The sequence below is a fragment of the Mchenga conophoros genome, linkage group LG1 (assembly GCF_057382185.1).
Source record: "Mchenga conophoros isolate Kocher_MC1m ecotype Shallow Benthic linkage group LG1, M_conophoros_male_GT1.1, whole genome shotgun sequence".
NCBI lineage: Eukaryota > Metazoa > Chordata > Actinopteri > Cichliformes > Cichlidae > Mchenga > Mchenga conophoros.
Window position 1 is genome coordinate 2,884,998 of NC_140526.1, and position 25,179 is coordinate 2,910,176.

At 43.8% G+C, this 25,179-nt stretch overlaps 1 protein-coding gene across 5 annotated transcripts in view; it reads left to right on the forward strand.

Annotated features, from left to right (window-relative positions):
* Nucleotides 1-25,071, forward strand: part of cngb1a (cyclic nucleotide gated channel subunit beta 1a) — a 37,072-nt gene extending 12,001 nt beyond the window's left edge. For 2 of the 5 annotated variants that reach the window (XM_085278946.1, XM_085278787.1), the window contains 25 exons: nucleotides 583-716; nucleotides 1,659-1,756; nucleotides 1,908-2,045; nucleotides 2,234-2,275; nucleotides 3,848-3,967; nucleotides 5,790-5,804; nucleotides 6,665-6,878; nucleotides 9,041-9,077; nucleotides 10,245-10,386; nucleotides 12,505-12,606; nucleotides 12,694-12,842; nucleotides 13,091-13,321; nucleotides 14,475-14,683; nucleotides 14,772-14,822; nucleotides 15,772-15,858; nucleotides 15,938-16,002; nucleotides 18,681-18,803; nucleotides 19,430-19,571; nucleotides 19,666-19,825; nucleotides 19,918-20,015; nucleotides 20,122-20,205; nucleotides 20,343-20,461; nucleotides 20,791-20,937; nucleotides 21,879-22,071; nucleotides 23,335-25,071. In XM_085278946.1, the coding sequence (XP_085135072.1) occupies nucleotides 583-716; nucleotides 1,659-1,756; nucleotides 1,908-2,045; nucleotides 2,234-2,275; nucleotides 3,848-3,967; nucleotides 5,790-5,804; nucleotides 6,665-6,878; nucleotides 9,041-9,077; nucleotides 10,245-10,386; nucleotides 12,505-12,606; nucleotides 12,694-12,842; nucleotides 13,091-13,321; nucleotides 14,475-14,683; nucleotides 14,772-14,822; nucleotides 15,772-15,858; nucleotides 15,938-16,002; nucleotides 18,681-18,803; nucleotides 19,430-19,571; nucleotides 19,666-19,825; nucleotides 19,918-20,015; nucleotides 20,122-20,205; nucleotides 20,343-20,461; nucleotides 20,791-20,937; nucleotides 21,879-22,071; nucleotides 23,335-23,595 (3,161 nt within the window). In that variant the 3' untranslated portion in view covers nucleotides 23,596-25,071. The remainder of the gene's footprint in view (nucleotides 1-582; nucleotides 717-1,658; nucleotides 1,757-1,907; nucleotides 2,046-2,233; nucleotides 2,276-3,847; nucleotides 3,968-5,789; nucleotides 5,805-6,664; nucleotides 6,879-9,040; nucleotides 9,078-10,244; nucleotides 10,387-12,504; nucleotides 12,607-12,693; nucleotides 12,843-13,090; nucleotides 13,322-14,474; nucleotides 14,684-14,771; nucleotides 14,823-15,771; nucleotides 15,859-15,937; nucleotides 16,003-18,680; nucleotides 18,804-19,429; nucleotides 19,572-19,665; nucleotides 19,826-19,917; nucleotides 20,016-20,121; nucleotides 20,206-20,342; nucleotides 20,462-20,790; nucleotides 20,938-21,878; nucleotides 22,072-23,334) is intronic. The other 3 variants (XM_085278861.1, XM_085279029.1, XM_085279111.1) reach the window with 3 other exon arrangements.
* Nucleotides 25,072-25,179: the final 108 nt, after the last annotated feature.

A 25,179-nucleotide genomic window follows, 5' to 3' on the forward strand; every position in this document is an offset into this window, starting at 1 on the left:
CAAAGGAAGCCTTTTGCTTAATATTTATTATAATAAAGACATTATTTGGAAAAAAGGTGTCTGTTGTGTTGTTGTTATAAACCTGAAAAGGGCAATAGACCTATCAATCAACCAACCAATCAATCAGTTATCAACTGTTCAAAAATCTAATCATTTCTAGCAACTTAAGCTTTTTTAGGACTCAAAGCACATTTATTTCTAAATTCTTCAATTAAAATATTTATTTCAGACATGCCAGTTAAGTAGCAGGTGCTTAAATACTTCACAATATGGACCAAAAGGAGCCGTTTGAAAATCTAGACGTTCTAATAATTAAACCCGCACATCTAAAACGAATGAAAATGCAGTTACTCAGTATGAATTACCTGAATTACCCCAAACACAGTCCATTTCTTTACTTTAACCTTTTTAAAGCAAAAGTTTCATACTAGCCATCTGTTAGGATTACTAGATTGATGTATGTTTCTTATTACAACCTTTTAAATGAATACTCCAGCTTTTACTGCACCTTCTTGGAGACTTCTAAACACATAAATATGGAGAAAGTCTTCAGCCCTGTTCTTCCTGCCATGTGCCATTCAGTCAGTATCATACAGAAGAACACAGACCTGGTGCTGGAGGACATTGAACAGGAAGAAGTCAAGGAAACAAAGCCGGAGGTGAAGGAAGAGCCACAGCTGGAGAAGAAAGAGGATGTGAAGCCATCCAAAAAGGAGGTGAGCCTGACCTGACCGCATGATTGTAACACACAGCTCTGAGCCACACCAGTGTAATATGCTCACTATGAACACAAGTATTTTAAATCAAATTGTAGTTCTGCCACAGGTAACATGGTACTAACATGGTACTAACCCATGTGGAAGAATGGTATGGTAGCAGCTCTGCAGTCGTAGTCCCAGAAAGGCATGACAGCACTTCAGTTACCAGTACATGTCCTTCAGGATATCAGTATCCCAATGCCATGGGACAATCAACATGGTAGTACCAGTGTAGGCACTGTGTCTATTTATATGGTACCATGTTTGGTATTATGGTTTCACAGTAACTACAGGGCACTCTACTATGGTAGCACCAAAGTAATGGCAGCACTTCTATTACCACTGTAGTAAATATTGTAGATGGTGTATAAACTTTTGTCCTTAAGAACAAGGGTCCAATAACCCCAGTGGCATTTGGAAGGATAAGTGTTAATACCAGTGCTGGTACTGTGGCCATCTAAATGTTACCACGGTCATTTTTGAATTAACACTTTCAGTGGGAAACTGGTACTACCAGAATAAGTTATTTAGTAAGCACTTTAGGTACTGCAGCACTTCAAATACCACTGTAGTACTGGTTGTACCATAGTATGTTTTGCAGACCCAGGATACCAGTATTCCAGTACCATGGCAAAAGTGAAATGGCAGGAGAACTGTAAACACTGTGGTAAATAGTGTGATATATGACAGCAGTCCCCAACCTTTTTTGCACCATGGACCAGTTTATGTCTGACAATGTTTTCAGAATCAGACTCCAGTCTCAGCACTATGGGGAAGGATAAGGTAATACTAACAAAGGCCTTGTGTAAATGTTATCATGGTGCTACCAGAGTTCATTAGGTGACTGATGACTGCTCGAGTGAACTGTTGCTAAGTAACTAAAATCATGGCTGGTTGCAGACTGGAGATGCAGAATCACAGGTGGATGAGTTGAGTCCACTGATTGACAGCATCAAAAAGGAGGCTGGAGAGGCAGTCCTAGCTCACATGGAGGAAAGGTTAGCCTCAGTCTTTTGTCTCATATGTGCAATAAGGATGATGATGATGATGTCTCTTGGGCGTTCTTGGGGAGCAATTTTAGCAAGATGTCTTTGTTATTTAAGTCACATAAATTCTTCTATCCATGACTATTGATTGATCTTGTTACAGGCTGCAGCAGGAGCGTCTGGAGGCAGCTCGTGTGGCCGAGGAGATGGCCAGAAAGGCAGCGGAGGAGGCAGTCCGCCAGCTCGAGGTGGAGCATTCAGCTAAGATTGTAATAGAAACACTACCAGAGTCCAATGAACAGTAAGTAACATCAATTCAAAACATCACGCATGAGCAGCGCCATGGCAAAGTGCTCTAACCTATGAGCTTATTGGGATTTATCAAAAAAGATCCTTGTTGTATCTCAAACATCTGAGCAGTAGTATGGTAAACAGAAAACAGTCCAACGTGACCTGAAACCTCGAATTGCTCCTGTTTGCTTTGAACAGGCTGCCCAATATCCTGGAAGAAGAAAATGAGGATGATCCAGAGTAAGTTTCCTTTGGTGAAGCCCAAATAACAATGCTGTGGGTCTTACATGCTGCTTTTGTGCTCCTAGCTTAGGCTGCTGCAGCTTTTATATCACCTGAAAGTGATGGGACAGGTGAGACAATGTTCTTATCTCAAACACAATCCACATAGCACTTTATATTCCAAGTGTTGGGTTGAACAGTGTGTTAAATAACTTACATGCTACTGCTGAACTCCTATCAGCAACATGTACGCTTTCATGAAAAGAGAAATTTCCCAGCTCTCTTTGATGCCTTTAACAACAGGCTGGTTTCTCTCATCTTTGATTGCACTCAAATCAAAGGATGCCACATTAGCTAGCAACATTAGATAACAATAACTAGAAAAAAATCTTTTTCATCTAATGAATGCTGTCTAGCCAAATTGAAGTGTGGGGAAATGAGGATTATCGTCAGCAGAGCATTTTATTGATGGGGGCTCTTTGATTGAAAGCTGTCAATCTTGGCTAATATAAGCAAAAACTAGCTTACTTGTTAGTCTTAAAGATTTGTAAGCTACCTCACACACCTCACTCCCAGGGCTGTTTGTGCAGATAAATTAGTTTTTTCTAAGTTACTTTATCAGCTAACATTAGCTAACATATTTAGCTAATAGTGTTATATTTAGCTAATAACACAGCTAACATATTTCTGTAGATAGCTATGTAAGCTAAGTTAGCTAGCTAGCTAACCGTAGTGTCCTCAAGTTACTACTTGAGAAAATCACTGGAATGTAAATGCTTATTGGCTAGTTGGCTACATCTAAGTTAAAAACAACTGCTAACACTAACTAGTACTACATGTAACATTATACTGTACTGACCTTAGCCAACAGTAAGTCATGTAACAACACAAAGCCAAGGTGTATGGCATCAATGTCACTGTACAGGACATACAGGTCATACAGACCCCTGATGTCGGTGTGTCATTCATAACAGCTGTTTTTATGTCACGCCATCTGTAAGATCCTTCCCTGAACACTGACCTTCCACATCAGTCAGGTTCCGCAAACCAGTCGACTAGTTATTAAATGTCAAAAAAAATAAAACCTTGAAAAATTCCAACTTCTATATGTTATAATTATGAGAACATCTAAAACAATTAGAGCACGAAATCGTAAAAATACTATACATTCAGGTCCCATTCAAAGAACAGGCTGTTGGAATAGGAAGCGTTATTGTTGGATTCAGCCTGTTTTTCTTTAAATTGATAGAAAATTGATTTGAGATCGCTGCTGTCGCTCTGTGCGACTTGTTTCTGTTCTTGTAGAGTTATGAAATATTTTATCAACATTTTCAACATAAGGCCTCCAAAGGTTTGCTGTGTGCATATCCATGTGTCCATGGATAACAGTAGTGTAGTTTGTGGACAGTTTCTGCTGGTCTAGCCTTTTTAGTTTAACAGCAGGCTTCATCTTCATGCACCTTCGCTGCTCTCTGCTTAGCTCTGTCGCTACCGCCTTTAGCTTCAGAATGGTTGAAAGATGAGCTCAGCTGTCTCAGGTGTCTGACTGGGACTCTCCATCTTATTTAACATTTGCTGCACGCTGTTCAGGTTACAAAACCTGCAGGAGGACAGTGAAGACAGCACAGAGAATCAGAGTCCTGAGGAAAATAAAGTGACAGAGGAAGATAAAATCAAGACCACTGTTGAGGAAGAGACTAAATCTGATCAGTAAGTTTGGTCATAGAATTTGGTCTGCTTGTAGAGTAAGAAACTAAAAGATACTCAAATAGTTTGCACACACAAGTGTGCACTAAGAGGCTGATGTGCCTGCTGGCATTATCAGATTTATGAAGCTTTAAACCTTTTACATCTTTTTAGAGCAAACTGAAGTCCTGCCCCGTTCCTGGCTGGTATCTCTTCTTTTTAACAGGTGTTTGTTCGAACTTGACTCGCTGCACTAAGAGCTGAAATCAGTTTTGTCACTTGGAGAACATCCTGAAGGATAAAACCAGAGGGCCGCGCTGTCAGTTCTCCCATAGCTTTTTCCTCAAACTTGGTTCACAGCTCGTTTACTTTTCCATAGCACTAATGTTGCCTGGGTACTAAAGAGTCCAATGTATTTGCAGGAGTTGGTTGGCCAAATAAAACACTACCCGGTTTTATTTGGCTCCTTTCTAGCGCCAATGAATAAGACCTAACGAGAAATGGTCATTTCAAATCTTCAAGTTGTCATTCGGTTGTTAAACTAAACTTTCAGCGCCTTGAGGTAACTGGTATTGTGATTTGGTGCTACAGAAATAAAATTGAATTGAATTAAACTGTATACCCAAGATGAATGTTAGAGACTTTTTTTAAAATTTGCCATGTAGTTAAAACAAAATCCAGCCCTTCCTATGATGGGTCACTGATGACGTCCAGCCCACACATTGTTTAATTTCCTACATGTGTTTTGGCCATACAGTGCTTCTGTGAAAACATTTTAAATGTGTCACATCAGTGACACCTGTACATAAATGCATATTTATAAAAAGTTCAAACCTAATCTGCACCAGCGTAGCCAGCTGTCATAACAGCTCGGCCCCAAAAAGCACAGCAGGCCAGACTTTGAACAACACAACCTCACACCACAGATTTAACCTAAGAAGCTGATTCCTGTTGTTAACGGTGAATGTCAGACACAGCCAGCTGAAGTAGCTCAGTTGGGAGAGCGTTACACCGTAGATCTAAAGGTCCCTGGTTTAATCCTGGGGTTTGGTAAGCAGACAATGGGCAAGCTTTTGGCAGCTGGATAGTGTAGTGGTAAGTTTGATTCCTTCCGAGTATCCAGTAAGGGTCCTGGCTAGGTCCAAAGGAATGGTAAATGGCCTGTATTTGTATAGCGCTTTTCTAGTCCCTAAGGACCCCAAAGCGCTTTACACATCCAGTCATCCACCCATTCACACACTGGTGATGGCAGCTACATTGTAACCACAGCCACCCTGGGGCGCACTGACAGAGGCGAGGCTGCCGGACACTGGCGCCACCGGGCCCTCTGACCACCACCAGTAGGCAACGGGTGAAGTGTCTCGCCCAAGGACACAACGACCGAGACTGTCCGAGCCGGGGCTCGAACCGGCAACCTTCCGATTACAAGGCGAACTCCCAACTCTTGAGCCACGATCGCCACGAATGCCCTGGAATGGTGTGGCTACGTCTGCAGCTCGGACGCAACACATTTCACTGCATGTTGTACTTGTTTCGTTACGCTGACAAAGGCCTGACTTCAGCAAACTGGCATGATGGGTTCACGTGGAGTCTCCTGGTAAAGCTCTCTTTGGTCTCCAACAACTAACTTTCTGTCGTTAGATGTTTCCTTTGTTGTATGTATAGAGGGGCTTTCAGAGTTTATGGTTATCCAGAAATCAGGGCAGGACTTTGGTTCAAATAGTTTTTATGCCCAGACGTTTACTATGCACTACTCCTGTAGAAGTTGCTTCTTTCAGTTTTTCCAGTGATTACATTTACCTTTTATTTTCTGCTGCGTCTTGCCTACTTTTCTTCTGTGAATCAGGGCAGATCTCAAAAGGTAGGTTGGATTTTTTTATAGGCGGTATAACCACACAGAATAAAGCAGTTCTGTTTTTGTCAGCCAGCTACTGTGTTTCACCTGCTTCTGGTGGCTTCATTATGGTTAACTATAGTTGAAGATTCAGTCCGAGATACAGCCAAGAGGGCACATTTTGCTTTGTATAATCGATTACCTTGATTACTTAGAACAAAAAAATACTAACAGGCCCAGACACAGCCCAGTGTTGTCTTCTTTAGCAGTGTTGCTTGAACAGGGCAGGTATTGTAATCGATTATATTGATGTTCCCAAATAATGCTGACAGCATCCTGTTATTTCTAATATAACCGCCAACAATTAACAAAATAAACCAAACTAAACTGGCTCACCATTTCTAGAAAGAATTTGATGTGTTTAAATGCGATTCGTGTCCTCTGTACACACTTACCCATAATAACAACGTTATCCAGTGAACGGCAAAAATGAGAAAAGATCTCACCTCAGATATTTGCCCCATGGGGTTCAGGGTACAACCTTATGCCTGAATGTTTGACCAGTTGCAAACATTTTGTCTCATAATTTAGAAAAACAGGACCCAAGAGTACAAATGTCAGTATTTCCCTATCAGATCCTTCCACAGTAGATTATACCTCAAACAGAAGCCACTTACATTGCAATTGTAAGTTTTCCTGTGCCCACGTGCTTCTCATAGGAAACTCACTGAGATATTCACCTCACACTGTAAACTCTGACATGAACGTTGCTGTGAATTGTTGCTTGTCAGTGCAGATGATGTCAGTGGAAGGATCAGCTCTGCAGCTTTTGTGCAGGTCTGGTTCGCTCTTCTATGATGTTAATGACGGCTGCTCCTCTTCACCAGGTGCATGGTAGACGTCTGCCCAGCTGAAGATGAAATCAAAGCAACAACTCAAGTGGAAAAGGTGGAGCCTGCTCCAGACAAAACCCACAAGCCCCCAACTCCACCCACTGAATCTGAAGCACCAGAGGAAGCCACTCCTTCAACAGATGCAGAACCAGTCTCCCAACAACCTGAGCCACTGCCTCCAGAAACTCCACCCACTACCACGGATCAGGTGATGGTCTCCTGGATTCTGCTTCAGTAGATGGTAGTTTGATCCAAGCAGAAGAGTTCGAGTATGTTGACAGGTGAGCGGTAGATTGACAGAAGGGCTGTTTGATCTAGTTTCCTACCCTCACCTTTGGTCATGAGTAGGGATGGGTATCATTTAGGTTTTATCCGATACCAGTACCAAACCGGTACTTTTGAAACGGTGCTGGTGCTTAAACGGTGCTCGAACTGGTGCTCAAAGAATGGAGAACACACACTTTGTCCAAAAACCTCGTTTAGCTGTCTTTTTGTAAAAAGATAACAATGTTAGCCTTTTCTGCAGCTATGGGGCATATATGGTATCACTCTTGGCTGGAAGCAGTGCTTAAACAATGGAAAAAACACAAACTTTGTCCTAAACCTCTCATGTTTAACTGTTTTCCACTTTTTCTTTGGTCATTTTAGCCTTTTTGGCCAGGGTGAAGGGAGTATCTGCCATCAAACAAGAAGACAGCCGCATGTAACTACGTCTGTGTTTGCTAGTTCACCTTACATGCATTAATGTAATAACGTGGTTAGCCTACTCAACGTAAATTACACACGAACAACATTAAGCTACTCACGCAGAGAAGAACGGCTGCTGCTGCATCATCATCCTCATCATTTCTGCTACACTGGCAGGGCTAGGGGCCAGGACTCTCCTCTTTGGGTTCTTGGGGGATATTGCTAACTCCGGGTCCGATAACAGGCACCACACCCGCAGTAGATGTGCTCGGTGTGAGGTCTCGCAGCAAGCTATCAAATACGGCGCATTTCTCGGCTTTTAAAAAAATGCTATGCGTCGCCAGGTGTTTCATCAGATTCGAGGTGTTACCTCCTTTGCACAGTATCACAGTATCAGCTTAAAGCACTTGTTGCTGCTGAGTTTGCATCTTTTGCTGTGAAGTACAGCCAGACTTTGACCGCTTCGCCTTGGGCATTTTTAATCTGTAGCTCTGCTCTAAAAGAACGGACGTACCTGGGCCTGCCTACTACGCTCGCAAAGGTAAAATGATTGGCTAGAATCCAAAGTGTGTGACATCTCAGTAAAAAAAAAAAAAAGGACCGAAATAAAGCACTGAAATGTGCGCTGCTTTTCGGTCTGGTTACTACCGTTTATGTCAGAACCGGTGCCATCATGGCACCGGATACCGGTACACATCCCTAGTCATGAGGTAGTGACCCAAAGAATGAGATCGAGGACACATCCTGTGGAAAAGAGCTTCTCCTGAAGGGACTCTGGACGGAAGGGGAGGAACTCATTTAGAGTAGAGCCATGACTCCTACACACTGAAAAGGAGCCACCTGCAGTGGTTCATCATTTGCCCAGGATGTCTCCTGCATGCCTGCTGCATGTCGAACCAGGAGGAGACCCCATGTGAGGTAGAACCAACACAAGCTGGAGAGATTGTCTCTCGACTAGTTGGGAATGAATCGGTGTCCCTCCATGAGCTTGAAGGTGGAAGAGTACAGAGGGAGGTGTAGCTGAGAACCTGAGGAATGTAAGGAGGAATGTACAAAAGACCGAGTCAAAGTGGCTCTGAATCTTTGTGGCTTCTTTCCCAGAGAGCAAGAGGAAGAACCTGGTGAAAGTCAAAGAGACAATCTAGGAACTTGAAGAACTTATTATTGGAGGACACATTAGAAAAAGTTCTGGACTTGAAAGATCTGCTGACCTGGTGCCAGATACCACTGGCATTGTTATTTATTGGTCTTAATTTTTTTGGTATGTTCTCACTTCCTAAACCAGCACTCTACAACCTGAATTATACGTACTTCGAAGAGTTAATCTCTGATTAATTTCTTCTGATTATCCCAGATATTTCACCTAAAATGTCAGAAAGGAGTTCCAGCTGCTTGACTTTGTCCTGAGCTTTCAGTGTATTGAGTGGTCTCCATCAGAGGACCGAGCTGGCTAAGCTGTCGTGGAGATCAGTCTGTTGGTGTTAAAGGTCATTAGTTCGTGTGGACGTCGGTGAGAAATCCAATTCCTGTGGTTCCTTGGAAACAGTTGGAAAAGAGCATCTCTACTTGAGAATCACTCACTGGTTTTCTAAGGAAATTTCAACCATGTCATGTTCCTGTGACTGCAGGGCGGATTGACAGTTATATCTTGTTTTTAATAATTGTTTTCTTCTTAATTCTCAGACCAGCACAGCAGAAGCAGAAGAAGGTGGATGTGGAGGTGAGACTGAAAAATCAGGTTTTATCTGTTCGGTCTTCTTGTTTCTCTTGTTCCGACTGCTCTCTTCATGGATTTCTTTGCCCTTCGTTACCTTCACTGGTCCGGTTTTAGGACCCTAACGCTAACCCTTCTCACTGCTGTTTCTCTGTCTAGTTCCTGACATTTGCTCTCCGATAAAGAGCTTTCTGCTTCGATTCCCTCATGCTGCCGAGTGCCTGGAGAGCTGCACAAAGCTGATGCGTAACCATAACCTCACCCCTCCCACGCTGTCCGTGCCGGCACCACCGCCAGAGCTCGCCCAGCTGACCCAGGAGCTGTTGCAGCTCACCAAGCAGGCGCAGCAGTGCTGTATGAGCATCTACAGCCGCTTCAGGGGCCTTAACTCCAAGTCCCAGGATCCTTAGCAGCCGTAACCCCCACCCCCCTCCAGCAGACTCCTAGAGACACCTTATAGATTATAGACTAGATAATCTGTGTAGATCGAAACCTTTGAAGTGCCAAACCAAACAAACACACTTCCAGTGCCTCCGAACGTCCTATTTCCCCCTCATCCTCACTCCTATCATGCTCTGCAGCTCTGATGTGCTTCACCATCAGCTGCCAACTAAGCGCGCCACAGGTAATCAGGAGGAGGTGGATGTCTGAGCTGCTGTAGGCTGTGTGCTTGTCCCTTTGCTGTTTTTAATGAGTCGTTTAGAGCTGAATCACCAACAAAACTGGGCAACAGAATCTCCATGTTTACCTCGCGATAGTCTGTGTGATGGGATTTGTTACTGAAGAGTTCTTTATCTGCCACGTTGTTGCCCCTGGTGATGGATTTTCATGAAGCAGCGTGATGAATAACTCTTGTAAACACCACACATCTGTAAACTGGAGAACACACTTGGCCCGTAAACGTATAAAAATTTATATATTTATTTAAATACACATTTTTCTTACCATAAAACCTCATCAGTTCTTTTTTTTTTTTCCTCTGGATGTGTCCAGAGGCAACAATCAGCATTTTATCATCTACAAATAAATGAAAGCAGAAGTTTAAAGTTGCGCTGGTGCTTTGGAAACAGCAGTTTAACACGTCGACCTGAAATGCGGTTCAGTTGAGGGCGAGTTGATTCGTGTAGGAAGACGTTGCCTGAGGTCCAACTGCATTTATTTTCTGGTCCTCAGAAAACTGCAGTAAACGTTTGGCTGAAGCTTCAGAGCTGAAGGTGGAGGCGATGGATGTGATGGAAGGGAAAGGTCTGAACATCCCCCAGATTATCACCACCCCAGAACCAGAACCGAACAATCTCACAGCCCCAGAGCTCAGGTAACACACAACGTGTATGCTGCTGCTCACGGCCTTCAGGGGGCGCTGTTACCACGCTAAGACATGTAAATGTATGAAAGAATCCATGTTTAATGTCTGTGTTATCCTGTCTTCATGTCCAACTTTGCATCCTTTCATGGTTGTTCTTGTCCTGCTAAAAGTTGCTGAGCGAAACATCTAACAGCTCCAAATATGATTAAAAACACAACTCTGAGTTAAAATCAATGTAAATGGTTTCCTTAAATCTTTCTTTAGCTCCATCCTTTCTGAAACTGTTTGAACTGATTCATATCTCCATGTTCAGAGGCCTGCACACCAAAGGACGTTTGACATACCCATGTTATCACTGTCAGGGTCAGAGGTCACCTGAAGGTGGTCTTCAGCTCCATAAGTTAACCCAGTTAACCTTCAGCACACAAACATCCAAGGAATTTTACAGGAATGGAGACGTGCTTTTCCAGAGATCCGATTGGCCAGTAGGTGGTATTTTTGTATCTGCTGATCTCAAAGATAACCAGAAATCTTCAGATATCAATGAAATTCCTCGACGTGTAGCAACAAGAGACGGAATAAACACGCAGTGGGCGGGTCCCAAGTCAATATTCTCGCAACTTTAATGAAAGCAGGCACCAATGGGAGCAAAGAATATTTGTAAATGACCAGTAGTGACAAACACTGCTGGTCAATACACACTACAATATACACAACTTTGTCAGTATTGACAAGCAGAGCAATGCACGGTTGCTCTGCTTGAAGGGTCTTCATCCCAAATCTTCCTGCGCAGTATCGGCCTCCGATGGTCTTTGAGGTAAGTCGTATGTTCAGATGACGTCTCGGTGGAATAAAAATAAAACAGAGCTACACGAAGCCAAAATCTTTAAAGCAGTTTTTAACCCAAAGAATTAAATTAGAATCACTTTTCACAGTGGTTCAGTCTAAATATCAGGAGAGCAAATCAATATGCTTTCAGATGTGTGGCCACAACTGAAGATTAGCTTCAGAGAGTCTGACAGTGTAAATGTAGGGGAGTACAGAGCTCGAATAAAAGCTTTGTGAATCTGAAACTGTGTTTGAAACCATTAATGAAGCTGACTTGTTAATCTGGTCGAAATTAGAAGCTGGTCTCGCCGCTCAGCAGCCGTGTGAGTAACGTCTTGGGTGGTTATTGGGGCAGTTATTCTAAGGCTACTATCTGAATGAGTCAGTGGAGAGTCTTGACTTTATTGTCATTGATCACTGAGACCAGTTAACAACAGTTTAAAGAGCTTTTTTTCTGCTTCTACTACACAAGTTAGACAACCATCAGTTGATTCAGGGGCCAATGCGATGTTCTGTTGTACCACGATAAACACATCTTTAAGATTGTCTGTCTCCACAGACGGTATGTGAGCATCATATGGACACCTGCGCTTTTGGTGAACTTCTCTCACTATAGTACAATAGTACTGTGACCTCAAAGCAGCCATATTATTGGTCACATGATGTCATTAACCCATTTAATCCCACTGGCAAAATTTTTTGCCGTTTTAACCCTCTATGACACAAAAAGTAAACATATTGTGTGTAGGGGAAGTCTAAGGAGTAAAATTATTTTGCAAAAGGCTCCAACAGCACAAACACGGTGCAGAGGTCCAGTTCAGGGTTCACCATCCCCCTCTGTCACAGAGGCCACGCCCACTAATATTGCAAATTTTAATCCCGATTGGCTCTCTGTTGAAAGAGCAGACAAATTTCTGTCCAGGACTCCCATCTGGTCCCTGTCTGATGAAGATAAAAGCAAGTCTGAAGTCTGTGTTTGAACTCACAAGAGCTTCGGGTTCTCTGTGGGCCTTGAAACACCAAGCGTCTCCTGGAAATGTTGAAAATGATTCACAGTTTCTGATTTGACTGAGCTCTCTTCAGTATTGTGATTGGTGCTGTTGTTGATTTGTTGAGCTCACTAACGTTTTAGAGGCATTTTTTATCGTGCTGTGTTCTGGATGGAGGGACTTCCTTTAACCTCAGTAAGAGCATCAGTCTCTGACAGCTTTAATGTGTTCTGCCATTCTGAATCTGGACTAAATGTAGGCTGGAACATCTTATTGTTTCCTCTCCACGTGTCCGTGTTGATGTCTGTAGTGTTGCAGGTGATGTGTCTGCAGACGAGGACGATCCCGAGCTGCTGAGGGTCGGTTTGAAAGTCTGGTCCACTCAGGGAGACCACCTGTCTGCAGACGACGAGTGAGAGAAACCCCACAGACTCACAATGAGCTCCCTGCTTCCATCTGTCTGTCCACCATGTTTACCTTCCCGTTCTTCCTCCTGCAGGACACGTCCGCTGTCGGCGACCAGCGTCGGCAGCGTGATGGTCCAGGACCGCCTCAACGAGCTCGTCAGACTGTTCAAAGGTCGGACGGAGCGGCAGAAAGAACGGCTGATCGACCCGGACGAATCGGAGGAAGAAAGTCCCACAGCCTGTACGTAGAAACCGGTTTCACGAGTCAGGTCGAGTCAGAAGCTTTGATAAGATAGAACCAAATCCTGCATCAAAACGCCGCTGCAGTGGTTTGCTCAGTGATTGTATGAGTTTAACAATATTCGTGCATGAAGGATTTGAATAAATGATGAGATTAAACAGTTTGCATCAAATACTGAATGATTTTCAGCTGCATCAGTGTAAAACCATCAAAATGATGTTCTCGCGCTTCCTGTCTGATCCCTACAGCTCCAAGCAAAGCTCCGCCTCCCCCGCCTCCCCCGCCTCCCCCGGGAGAGGAGAAGAAAGACACAGCAGCAGGAGGAGGAGAAGAGGAAAAGGAGGAGGAAAAGGAGTTTAAATTTGAGCTTCTGGGATATGAGGTCAAAATTCCCAATCTGCCCAAACTTCCCCAGATGCCTGGCTGGCTCCGAGCCATCCTGGAGTTCCGCTTCCCCTCGAGCATCGACCCGTTCACCGGTGAGAAATCAAGTTCTCCATCACCGCACTTTTCAGGACAGCCATATTCACCCACTGCTTCAGCTTCTGGAGTTGGGTGGAGATGAGTTTCAGGGGTAATTTGTGACAGAAGGGAAGGGGAGGTTTACAGGATGGCAGTGAGACCTGCTGTGATTCGTTGGCACAGACACAAACACGGGAAGCCGAGCTGAAGATGTTCAGATGTTTATTGGGAGCGAGCGTCCATCAGGGGGACAGCTCAGAGAGGCTCAGATGGTTTGGACATGTGCAGAGGAGGGAGGGTGGAGGATGAAGACGGAGCTGCCAGGAAGACCTCAGTGGAGGTTCATGGATGTAGTGAAGGAGGACTGCAGGGGGTTGGTGTGACAGAGCTGGTGTGGTGGCCCCTAAAGGGAGGAGCCAAGAGACAAAGAAGTAGATTGTTTCCCCGTTGAATGGCAGTGCGCACCTTGCTTTGGTGTCCTTTCACCTTGTCTTGCACCTCTGGATCTTCAAACTCTGGCCCAGCAGGTGCAGCTCGGTCTTTAATATCTTTTCAGAGATAGATCAGTGAGGAGCTCAGCGGGTCCCAGACGAGTGAGAGGGCGATGCTGCAGCAGCATCAGGGCACCTTCTGGAGCAAAGTGTAAAACACAAGCTGTGCAGTCTCTCATGTATCCTGTGGAGGAGACACCTCAGAAGGTGCAGAGAGGCCAGAACACCGTAAGTGCCTGTATCAGGGGTCACAGGGATCTGATGATGTCACACTTGACGCACTGACCATAAAGTTTTAAGGTTGGATCGAAATTTGATTGAACTTGATTTTTATTTGTGGGACGTGGACGAAGTCAGAGGAAGTGAAATCTGGTGAGCAAAGGTCACGCTGGTGGCCAAAAAGTTTCTGAGCTGGTTTGAGATGAAACATGACGCGTCAGGTGAGGTCATCCCCCCGGGTCAGACTGTCACCGGGGGGGACGAATTTACGATGCGCTACACAAAGATCAGGTTCTTGGTTATCTGAAGTTCAGGTCACCACAAACAGGTGGCGCTGCAGTAAGAACATGAAGTTAAATGATAGTCAGCTCTCTGCTACCAGGGTTTTTTTATGGGTTCTTCTTTTTCCGTCATGTACGGAGGTCAGAGAGACGTTTGACTGTGGATTTCTGCCCCATAGACCTGATCTACGTCATCTGGCTGTTCTTCGTGGTGGCGGCGTGGAACTGGAACGTATGGCTGATCCCCGTCCGCTGGGCGTTTCCTTACCAAACCCCCGAAAACATCCACCTGTGGCTGCTGGCCGACTACACCTTCGACTTCATCTACATCATTGATATCCTCGTCTTCCAGCCCAGGTTGCAGTTCGTCCGCGGAGGAGACATCGTGGTCAGCAGAAATGAAACGATAAATAAAACTTTGATTTTATCTCATAAACTCTCACAAACACCTTTGATCTGGAACTTCTTTTCCACAGTGCGACAAGAAGGACATGAGGGAGCACTACATGACCACAGAGAGATTTAAGGTGAGAACTTTGGGCCAGGGCCACCTGGTGGATGGTAAAGGTACTGCAAGCGGGCCACAGGAAGTTAGAAAATACAATGAATAATTTAAAAAAAATTATGTTTTAATTGGGTTTACATTTTAATATTCCCTTTTTAAAAAACAAATCAAATCACTTAAAATAACAAACGTTATTCTCCCTTTGACCTTTTCTCAACCCGGAACTCTCTTTTTTCAAATAGCAGGAAAAACTAAAATGATGAGATCAAAAATAATAATAAAGAAACACAGCTGTCACTAAAGCTTCGGCTGGGATAGAAAAGATTTTCATATTTCTAAAACTGCTGCATTCATCTGAAGTTTAGGATCTGCTGTTGTATATAAAAACCATAACTCTCTGTGGAAGCCTGCATTCTCTCTAACGTCCAGCAGGGGGCGAATGTAAAGTCTGACCTCAGTAAACACAGTTTATAGTCTCAGTCTCTAGTTTTAAATATTAGTACATTAAAGTTGATCTTTATTTTGTGAATCATGGTCACATTACAGGGGAAAAGTGATAAAGCACATTTATGAGGTCTGGCTTCAAAAATCTAAGATGCCAATGGACAAGTCTTAAAAACAGGACCAGTGGGTTTATAAGATGTATAAATATAAACCGGTTTATAAAATCTGGCTTCTAGTGATGGCTGATGTATCTGGTAATGTGGATGCTAAAATATGTGTACGCTGCTGGAAAAAAGATGTTATAATCCTATAGATTCATGAATCCTAACAAAACAAACGAGTCTGCATCTTTGATATTTTTGCGTCTTTACATTGTGCACACAGTTTTTTAAACTCAGCACAACCTCAGCTGTCTCCGTACTTTATATTCAGGTTCTCTGAATATAAAGTACGGATTGATTCAGATCTCTAGAACTTCTTTAACCCTTTGGTTTCCCCCTGGTGAGTGTTTGCTGTGTGCTTTGCAGATGGACATCATCAGCCTGTTTCCTTTGGAGGTATTTTACTATTTCACTGGAGTCAACTCTCTGCTGAGGTTCCCTCGCCTGCTGAAGGTCAGAAGGTTTTTCTGCTTTGTTCACAGCTGATCTTTGTGGTCGGGATGAACAGCTGACCTCTGTTTTCCTCTCTCAGTACATGGTTTTCTCTGAGTTCAACGACAGAATGGAATCTGTGATGAAGAAAGCGTACATCTATAGGTGAGAAGGTCTCCAGCCTCACTCTCCACTGTTTGTCCTGGACATAACATCACTCAGGATCACTGTTCAGGTTGGAGGTGTGAAGGTGAAAATGTAAAGAAAATGTTTTAAAGACCTCAGCAGTGACCGGTGTCCACCTGTTCCTGTTCCTGTGTTTGATGTTTGAACCCATCCTGGCACAAAATACCAAGACGCACCCAAAATTTGTAGGTCTTCAGATCTTGTCCCGTATAATTTGAGGCGTTGTTGATGACATAATGAAATCGTCATCACAGCATCAAACACGCCCGGAGGCAGTAAGTAAACATAAGCCCTCAATTTCTCCACGTAACAGGCACGATGGTCACCCTGGAAGTGTTTCACTTCATTGCTGAGGGTGTAGTTTGTCCCGTTTACCTTCAGCAGGTTTATCAGTCGTTTAGGTCTCAGTCACACAGGCTTGCAGTCCATCCAGCAGCCTTTTGTCTTTACCGAAAGCATATTCCCTGACTGGCTGGTGAGTGGTTGCTGGCTGTTGCTGGATGTCATCAGTCCCAAAGAGTGCGATGCACCAAAACCGTCCATAGGATTGCTGCGGTCGTCTGTTATTTGATGGAAGACTCTGAATTGTCTGTAAACACTAACTGAATTCTTAGCTGCAGTGAAACTTGAAAAAGTGCAAGAAATGGAGAACGTTTGCCTCCAAGCCCATAATGCCAAGATGTGTACAATCAGACACATGCAGTCCTACTGTGAGCAATAACCAGGAAACACCAGGAACTATTCACAAACCAGTCAGGGAAGCACATTCTATATTTGTTACTAAGTTAAGTTACTTGAAAAAAGTAATCAGTAACTAATTACTGATTACTTCCCCCAAAAAGTAATCCCGTTACTTTACTGATTACTTATTTTCAAAAGTAATTAATTACTTAGTTACTTTTTAAAAACACGATTTACAACCTGAAGAGGTGATAAAGCGATAGATCTTTCAGCCCAATTCTACTTTTTCTGCATAATCCATCATACAAAATGTAATCAAATGGAAAAGTCTCTTTTTAAAACTTGTTTTATTAGTTTTAATCTTTTAACTTTATGCATCAAGCAAAAATTTAATTATATGCAACATTCTCTGACTGGAAGAAATTAGTTTAACATTTAAACCTATTTTCTGCACATTCCAGCTCATAAAATAAAATCTTTTTTGTGTTTACTTTCAAAGTAAGTAAGTAAAACACTGCAGAAAATAAATCAAATCAAAGACTCAGCGGTCCTGTTGCTCTATTTTCACCTGTAAAGCAGGAGTGGGGTAGGCGGAGGTTTACCCTGGTGCAGGTGAGCTGCAGCGGTCAGTTGAAGAATCCGGGGGGGGGTGATCGTGGCTCAAGAGTTGGGTGTTCGTCTTGTAATCGGAAGGTTGCTGGTTCGAGCCCCGGCTGACAGTCTCGGTCGTTGTGTCCTTGGGCAAGACACTTCACCTACCACCTACTGGTGTTGGCCAGAGGGGCCGATGGCGCGATATGGCAGCCTCGCCTCTGTCAGTCTGCCCCAGGGCAGCTGTGGCTACAACTGTAGCTGCCTCCACCAGTGTGTGAATGTGAGAGTGAATGAATAGTGGTATTGTAAAGCGCTTTGAGGCATCCCAATATAAATGCAATCCATTATTATTATTAATCCGCGAGTTTCTCTGTGAGTTTCCCATTACGTCGTAGCTACTCGGTGCTTGCTTGGAAGTTTGGGGGTTTTTTTCGCTGTAAAAAGAAGTTTTCTTCCCACACAGTGAGCAACGGACACTAATGTTTTTGTCACTTTTTATGGAATCAAACTCAAAGTAAGGTCAGTACTTCCACGCTTTAAACGCTGCACGCTCATACTCTCTCCTGCACTCGATATATGATCCACTGTTGATCTGCACACAGCTGTTGTCACGAACGTCGCACTCGCTTACGTCACTGTCATGAGACATTCTCGCAAAAAAAATCATGGTTTTAGTAACGCAGCAACGCAGCGCTCCTACGGGAAAGTAACGGTAATCTATTTACCGTTTTTGCAATAGTAATCCCTTACTTTACTCGTGACTTGAAAAAAGTAATCAGATTACTGCCCATCTCTGATTACCGAAGGTTCCCAGAAGGTTGCCAGTCTTGTCTCTAGCTCTATATGAATCTTCACACATCTAAACTGACAAGTGATGATGTCACAAACCTCGTTAAACTTCTTTTCTCCGATCAGGATAAATGTTTTTTTGACTCTGCCCTGTAAGAAATATTTACCTCAGAGATCATAGAAAATATGAAAATAGCAACATAAAAATGGTAAAATATTACATTTAACAGCATAAAAATATAAAATACACACCCAGAAAAACTATTTTATTCTTTTACTTTAGTTTAGTTTTCAGTGGCAGGGTTCAGGGACATGGTGCAGTTTTTTCAGCTGATAAGAATGGTCATCATTTTAGTTTTATTTTGATGGGAGAAGGTTTTGTCATTTAGGCACCAAAAAATGGCCAAAAGAGTTTTTACCCAGAGCAACAAAAACAGTGTACCATCTGCAAAAAGCCTAAATGCATTCGTAGTGGCCCCAGTTTGGATCCTTGAGGAACGCCCAGGTTAAATATAATTTATTTCAGTAGATCTCTTTCTTGTTGCTGTTCTTGAATTTTTGATGTTATTTTTGTTTCTGCCGCTGTATGTCAGGGTGATCCGAACCTCAATGTACCTGCTGTACTCCCTGCACATCAACGCCTGCCTCTTCTACTGGGGCTCCGATTATGAAGGACTGGGATCCACCAAGTGGGTCTACAATGGAAAAGGCAACGCGTAAGAATTCAGATTTATATTTTTGCAATAAGAAGGGTTCAATGTTAACGATGTGAGACTGATTCTGTCTGTTTCTGGATGTCAGAATGAGGAAGAAAGAGGAAATCTGAATATAGAAGAGCCATAACTGTTTGCTCTTCAACAGGGCAAACAGACTGTATGGCAGTTACGTCATCTGTAAAACTGGAGCAGTGTGATCGTGCTTCATTTTCACTATGTCTGATTTGGTTATAGTTGTAGCTCAGACATCAGTGGACAGATCTACTAACATCAGGGTCACCGACTTATTGTAACAAAACCTTTTATTCACTGTAATTGACAGGAAATTTCTGATGTGAATGTGTTATACTGTGTCTCTGATCCACAGGTGATGGTTAGTTTGGCCTCACAGCTGTGGCTGGGTTATTGATTGAATTTACCCATATAATTAAATTTTAACTATCACAGATTCGTCAGCTTTATGTTGCATTTTGCTGAAATCCTTGAAGGAATCAAAACCCAGTAGAAGTTTGAATTTTAAAATGTTCTAGGTTCTTCAAATCAGGTTAGAATATCTTAAAAGTGCATTTCCACTAAACTAAAGTTGAAGCTCTTCATGAATCGATGGACTGTTTTCATTCCTGCAGGTACATCCGCTGTTACTACTTTGCCGTGAAGACGCTGATCACCATTGGAGGACTGCCCGACCCAACCACTGTCTTTGAAATCTGCTTCCAACTCATTAATTACTTTGTTGGCGTCTTTGCTTTCTCCATCATGATCGGTCAGGTCGGTAAAACCACCATTTACAGCTCTGCTTCTTTTTGGCCATCCATGACCTAACGTGGTTCCGCCCCCTTTGGTTTTTGGTGCAATGTGTCAGATGAGGGATGTAGTTGGAGCGGCGACTGCCGGGGAGAACTACTACCGTGCCTGTATGGACAGCACGGTTAAGTACATGACCTCCTACAACATCCCTCGCGAGGTCCAGAACCGCATCAAGACCTGGTACGACTACACCTGGAAGAGCCAGGGCATGCTGGGTAAGAAATGTCTGAGAGAAGCTGTCTGAGACCTGGTCCCTGAACGCCTCGAGTTCAAAGTAACAGTGAGCATTGTGGTGTCCCGTGTGCAGATGAGCAGGAGCTTCTGATCCAGCTTCCCGATAAGATGAGGATGGACATCGCCGTGGACGTTAACTACGCCATCGTCAGTAAAGTCGCCCTGTTTCAGGTCAGAAACGGCGAATAAAAAATAAAAACATTTTTATACACATGAATGCATAAATGTGTGTGTGTGTGTGTGTGTGTGTGTGTGTGTGTGTGTGTGTGTGTCTCAGGGCTGTGACAGGCAGATGGTGTTTGACATGCTAATGAGGCTCAAGTCTGTCGTGTACCTGCCCGGAGACTTTGTTTGTAAAAAGGTAAGAACGCACCTGTCGAGCCGGCAGAGGTGTTACTGAGCTGATGGTGACACAGACTCTGTGTGTGTGTGTGTGTGTGTGTGTGTGTGTGTGTGTGTGTGTGTGTGTGTGTGTGTGTGTGTGTGTTTGTGTTTCAGGGGGAGATCGGCAGGGAGATGTACATCATCAAGCAGGGCGAGGTTCAGGTGGTGGGCGGTCCTGACCTGGAGACGGTGTTCGTCACCATCAGAGCCGGCTCGGTGTTTGGAGAGATCAGGTCAGAGCTGCTTCCCGTCATCCTGTTAAACAATTAAAAACCTGCACGTGGCGGCTGCAAATAAAGACGTTCAATCGTTCTCAGGATGTGCGGCTGGGCAGCACGCCAGACTGAAATATATTATAGATATATCATCATACTGTGATTATGTTTTGTTAAAATGATAAAAATAAGACAACTTTCATACCACAGAGGGAGAATGAAATTTACCCAACAGGGTGTTAAATGTTTCAAAAAAGTGAAATCATGTCAGTAGATTAGTTTTTCATGATCAATAATCATAATAAAGGATGTTTTGAAAAAACTCTCTGTGGTCTCTGATTGGTCAGTCTGCTGGCGGGAGGCGGAGGAAACCGGCGCACAGCCAACGTGAAGGCCCACGGATTTGCCAATTTGTTCATCCTGGATAAGAATGACCTGGCAGAGATCCTGGTGCATTACCCCGAGTCCGAAAAACTGCTGCGCAAGAAGGCCAAGTAAGACCGAGACCCTGTTAGAGCGGAACGCAGTTTAATTATTTTAATCCAAATGCGAGTCCTTTCACACCGAATTACGACATTTAAACACAACCAGCTCGTCTTCGAGTCAGCATCTTTACTCTCGCAGCAGCAAAGACTTCAGCTACAACCTTCTGGTTTATGGCTGCCATCGTAACCCCAAGAAACCTTCTTGGCATTTTTTAAAGCATATTGTCAGGGTTTATTGGGAAGTTAAGGTGGAGAACTATTACAGAACCTGCTAACCTGCAACACGTTGTCCAAACCACGGCCGTCGGGTGGAGAGACAACGAGGTTAGTGTTTGCGTCCCACCAGCTCTGTTTTATAAACAGCAGTAAAGACTCTCACACTGAGCTGGAAGGGTTAGGTCCTGTTGTCCTGTCACAGTAGGAACACTATTATTAATAAATACTGATTCACTGCATTCATGACCTTGCAGAGTCTGTAGAGACACACTTATGTTACCACAGTTTACAGATGAATACCTGAGGACAGATTTGTACTTTAACCAGCCGGACTCTGGTCACCATCCGGCTGGAGGCGGATCCAGCATGTCAGTAAAGCAGCCCCACTTGCTAATAACAACCATCAGTTAATAGGAGGCTGATTGTTTCTGCTGCTTCCTCAGCTCGCCTTCCTCTCGTTTGTCTGATCTCTCTGTCCGGGACAGGATTAGACTCACCTCTAATCAGCTTACGGCGCTCGCTCTAGTTTGTGTTTGAGAATCGGGTCAGCTCATTGAGGTGATCCACCTTCCTTTATCTGCTCAGTCAGGCCATGGCGCTGAAGCAGACCGGCCGGAGCCGCGGCAGCCGCCGGAGCTGCTGAATGTCAGATTGTGGAGGTTTGGAGATGTAGGAGCAAGGTTTTCAGTTTCTGAGCTTGTCTGGACTGCCGCCCTGTGTTTGTCTTTGTGCAGGAAGATGCTGACGAAGGACAAGAAGCCGGAGGAGAAGGAGGAGGGTAAAGGTGCAAAGACAGTCATCCCGCCACGACCGGACACACCAGAAATGTTCAAGGCCGCCCTGAAGGTGACGGAGCAGGCAGGCATCGAGGGAACCTTCGCCAAGCTGAAGAAAGTATACAGACCGTCTGAGGCGGGAGAGGCACAGGTAGGCCAGCATCACCACATCACCTCTGTGCAGCTGCAGGGAAGGAAGGATAGATAGATAAAGTGAGGAGACTGAAAGGTTCTTTTCAGTGCTTTATTCAGTGACTCCACCAGAGCAGCTTTGAATGATTCACAGTTTATAATAAGCCACCTTAATCTGATGCTGCACTGTTGTGGAGGCCCTCACGTTATCCCATGTCTGAAATGAGCTGTTTAACTCCTCCTCTTTAAACCAGCTTTATTCTGACTGGGTCTTCTTCATGGACAGAAGGTTTGATCAGCAGGTGGGAGGGGCTACTGCGTCCACTGCCATATTAGGAATATCAGTAATGTGTCAAAACTGAAATGAAACGATTCATGTCCTAATGCGTGCTGATTGGTAAGAAACAGATTTAGAACATCATCCCTTGATAGAAATGTTCATATAAAAGCTAATTTGCTCGTTTGTTTTCGGGAAACATTCACCTCAATCACTAAAACTGCTTGACCTTAACTTACTTGATAACGTTAAACGCTCTCAGAACCTGGATCAGCTTTTATTTTTGTGCCCACATAGAGTTTTCTCAAATTAGCAGACTCCATTTCTTAGGTAGAGGTAGCTAACGTTAGCTAATGTTAGCTCATGTCAGCTAATGTTAGCCATGGAGTTCTGTAGAGGAGCAAAGCACCTGGGAGACAGCACAAACTAGGAGGGAAGGAAGGAACAGTGGGGGGCGGTAAGGAATTTTAGAAAAAAAGTAGAAATGATGAAAGAAAGCAAGGAGGAGGTGAGGAAGGAAGTAACGGTGCAAGGAAGAAAGGAAATAATAAAGAAGTGAAGAAAGGAAAGGTGGAAAGAAAAGAAAGCAAGGAAAGAAGGGAGGAAGGAAAAGAGGAAGGAAGGATGTTTGTGAAGGAAAGAGGAAATAAAGGAAAGGAGCAGTTAGAAAGGAAGAAAGTGAGGAAGGATGGAAGGTAAAAAGAAGAAAAGAAGAGTGGGTAGGAAGAAAGAAAAGATGGAAGGAAGAAAGGAAGGGTGGAAGGACAGGAGAATGAAAGTTGGAAAGGAAAGAAGGAATAAAGAAAAGCATGAAGGAAGTAAAAAGAAAGACTGTAAAGGAAAGATGGAAAGGAAGGAAGCTAAAAGGGATCAAAAATTAATCGTGGGTTTTTCAGGATTTGGATTTTTCCTGTGTGTTTTGGAGACGCCCTTAGAGACCAGCAGCAAAGGAAAGTCATTTTGTCCTCCATCTTTCATCCTGTCCTTTCCTTCTTTGTTCTTCAGGCTCCTCCCTCCATTTCTCCAATCCCGCCCCCTTCTCCAATGCACCGCCGGTCTCCGGTACCCCTGAGTCCAGCTCCGGAAGACGGAGAGGAAACGGTGGCAGAAACAGCCGACAGCTCGGTCATCATCAGGATGACGCCGCGGCACAAAGGGGAGGAGGTTCTCACCGTGGAGATGAAGGCAGGAGAGAGAGGGGGGGAGGAGGAGAAGGAGGAGAAGGAGGAGACGAAGGAGAAGGAAGAGGAGCCGTCAAAGGAGTGAGCTGACAGGAAGCTGCTGCCCTCCACCTGCTCCAAGGAGGAAACAGGACACTCTCAGGTGTAGGACATGCTTCTTCTTCTGTGGTGGATTTTATTGTCACAGAAAAACACATTTCATCTAAACTGTCACATGACAGGAAGGAAGGAGAAGAATGATGTAAATGAAAGGAAGCAGGAAATAAAGCAAGGACGGAAAGAATACTTCCTTCTTTTCTTCCTTCCTCCCACCTTAATTCAGGTTTTTTCAGGTCTCAGAGCTTCAGAGAACTTTGATCTCACGGAGGTTACTGTCTGGCTGCAGTACCGTCTTTGGCCACACGAACTGACTTACATGTACCAGCCATTAGAACCCAGAGGGGCGCTGTTTCACCACGCAGGAGGAGTGTGTCTGTAACAGAAATGATTAAAGAAACTCATTTTCCCAGAATCCCCGGTTTCTGTCCTGCAGCTTCTTAACCACTGACTTTCTGGGGCCCTCCCTCAGCTGATTTTAGAGGCATGTGTTGGGAACTACAGGAAGCAGCGGGAAGAAGAAGAAGAAAGGCGTGAGCTGCGTCTTCTTCATGTAAAAACAGACTGAACATGTATTTGTGGCGTGTGAGAGATCTGACAGCCGCTGATTGATTTTCCACCGAGAGCTGCTCGATAACGCTGTCTGACATCAGCTGAGCTCTGAGGACATCCAATGATTTTAGCCGGCAGCTTCCAGGTCATTCAGGGTCACCAGGATGACGGTTCAGGGTTAGCGGGTCAGTTTGGACCTCTGAGTCATGAGGTCTTCATCAGCACGCACAAAAGTGCAGCATATATTTTAATGTCTGAACATGTTGCTTTTCCTATAACACAGTAAAAAATATCATAGTTAGAACAAATGGTTCACTGTTTGAACTCTGGAAGCTTGTTTCTATCATAGAAAAAAAGATTTTCTGCCATTTATGAACCAAAATTTGCCCAAAAAGTTTGACTAAGTAAGATAAAATTTGGGGATACTGAACCTGAAATTTTGAATTTATGATGTCAAAAATGTACTGAAACAAGCTTCTGTTCATAACAAAAACCGCACATGAAAAATCTAAAATAAGCAATTAAAAATGAAATCATGAGGCAAGCTTTAATACAATAAAGCCTACAGTCATTTTAGCTGTAGCTGCTGGAGGGCGCTGCTGAGCTTTATGATAGGATAAAGAGCCTGGGGGTAGAAGCTCCTGCCCACAGAGCTGCTGCAGTGTTTATACAGGACAGGAAAAGCTTCAGGAAGCGCAGGAAACTGTGTCGGCCGAGCCGAGAAAAAGGCGGGAAAACAGAAACAATGCAGCACAGGAAGCTTCGTGATTACTGCTGATTGTCGAGAGTAGAAGAAGAAACATGTGACAGTGCTGCTTTGGCTCAGAATTCAGGTTTTATTGTATTTGTACTGAAGCAACGACGTCACTGTAAGAATTAAAAACCAGTTTGTAAATAAAATGATTATAACGAGCGTCTGTGTTTCAGCTAAGATTGCTGCACATTTCATTTCTTCATATTTTGTAGGGAAACATGCAAACACACATGGAAATAAAGGCAAAATCAGAGTTTGCGCGACTCC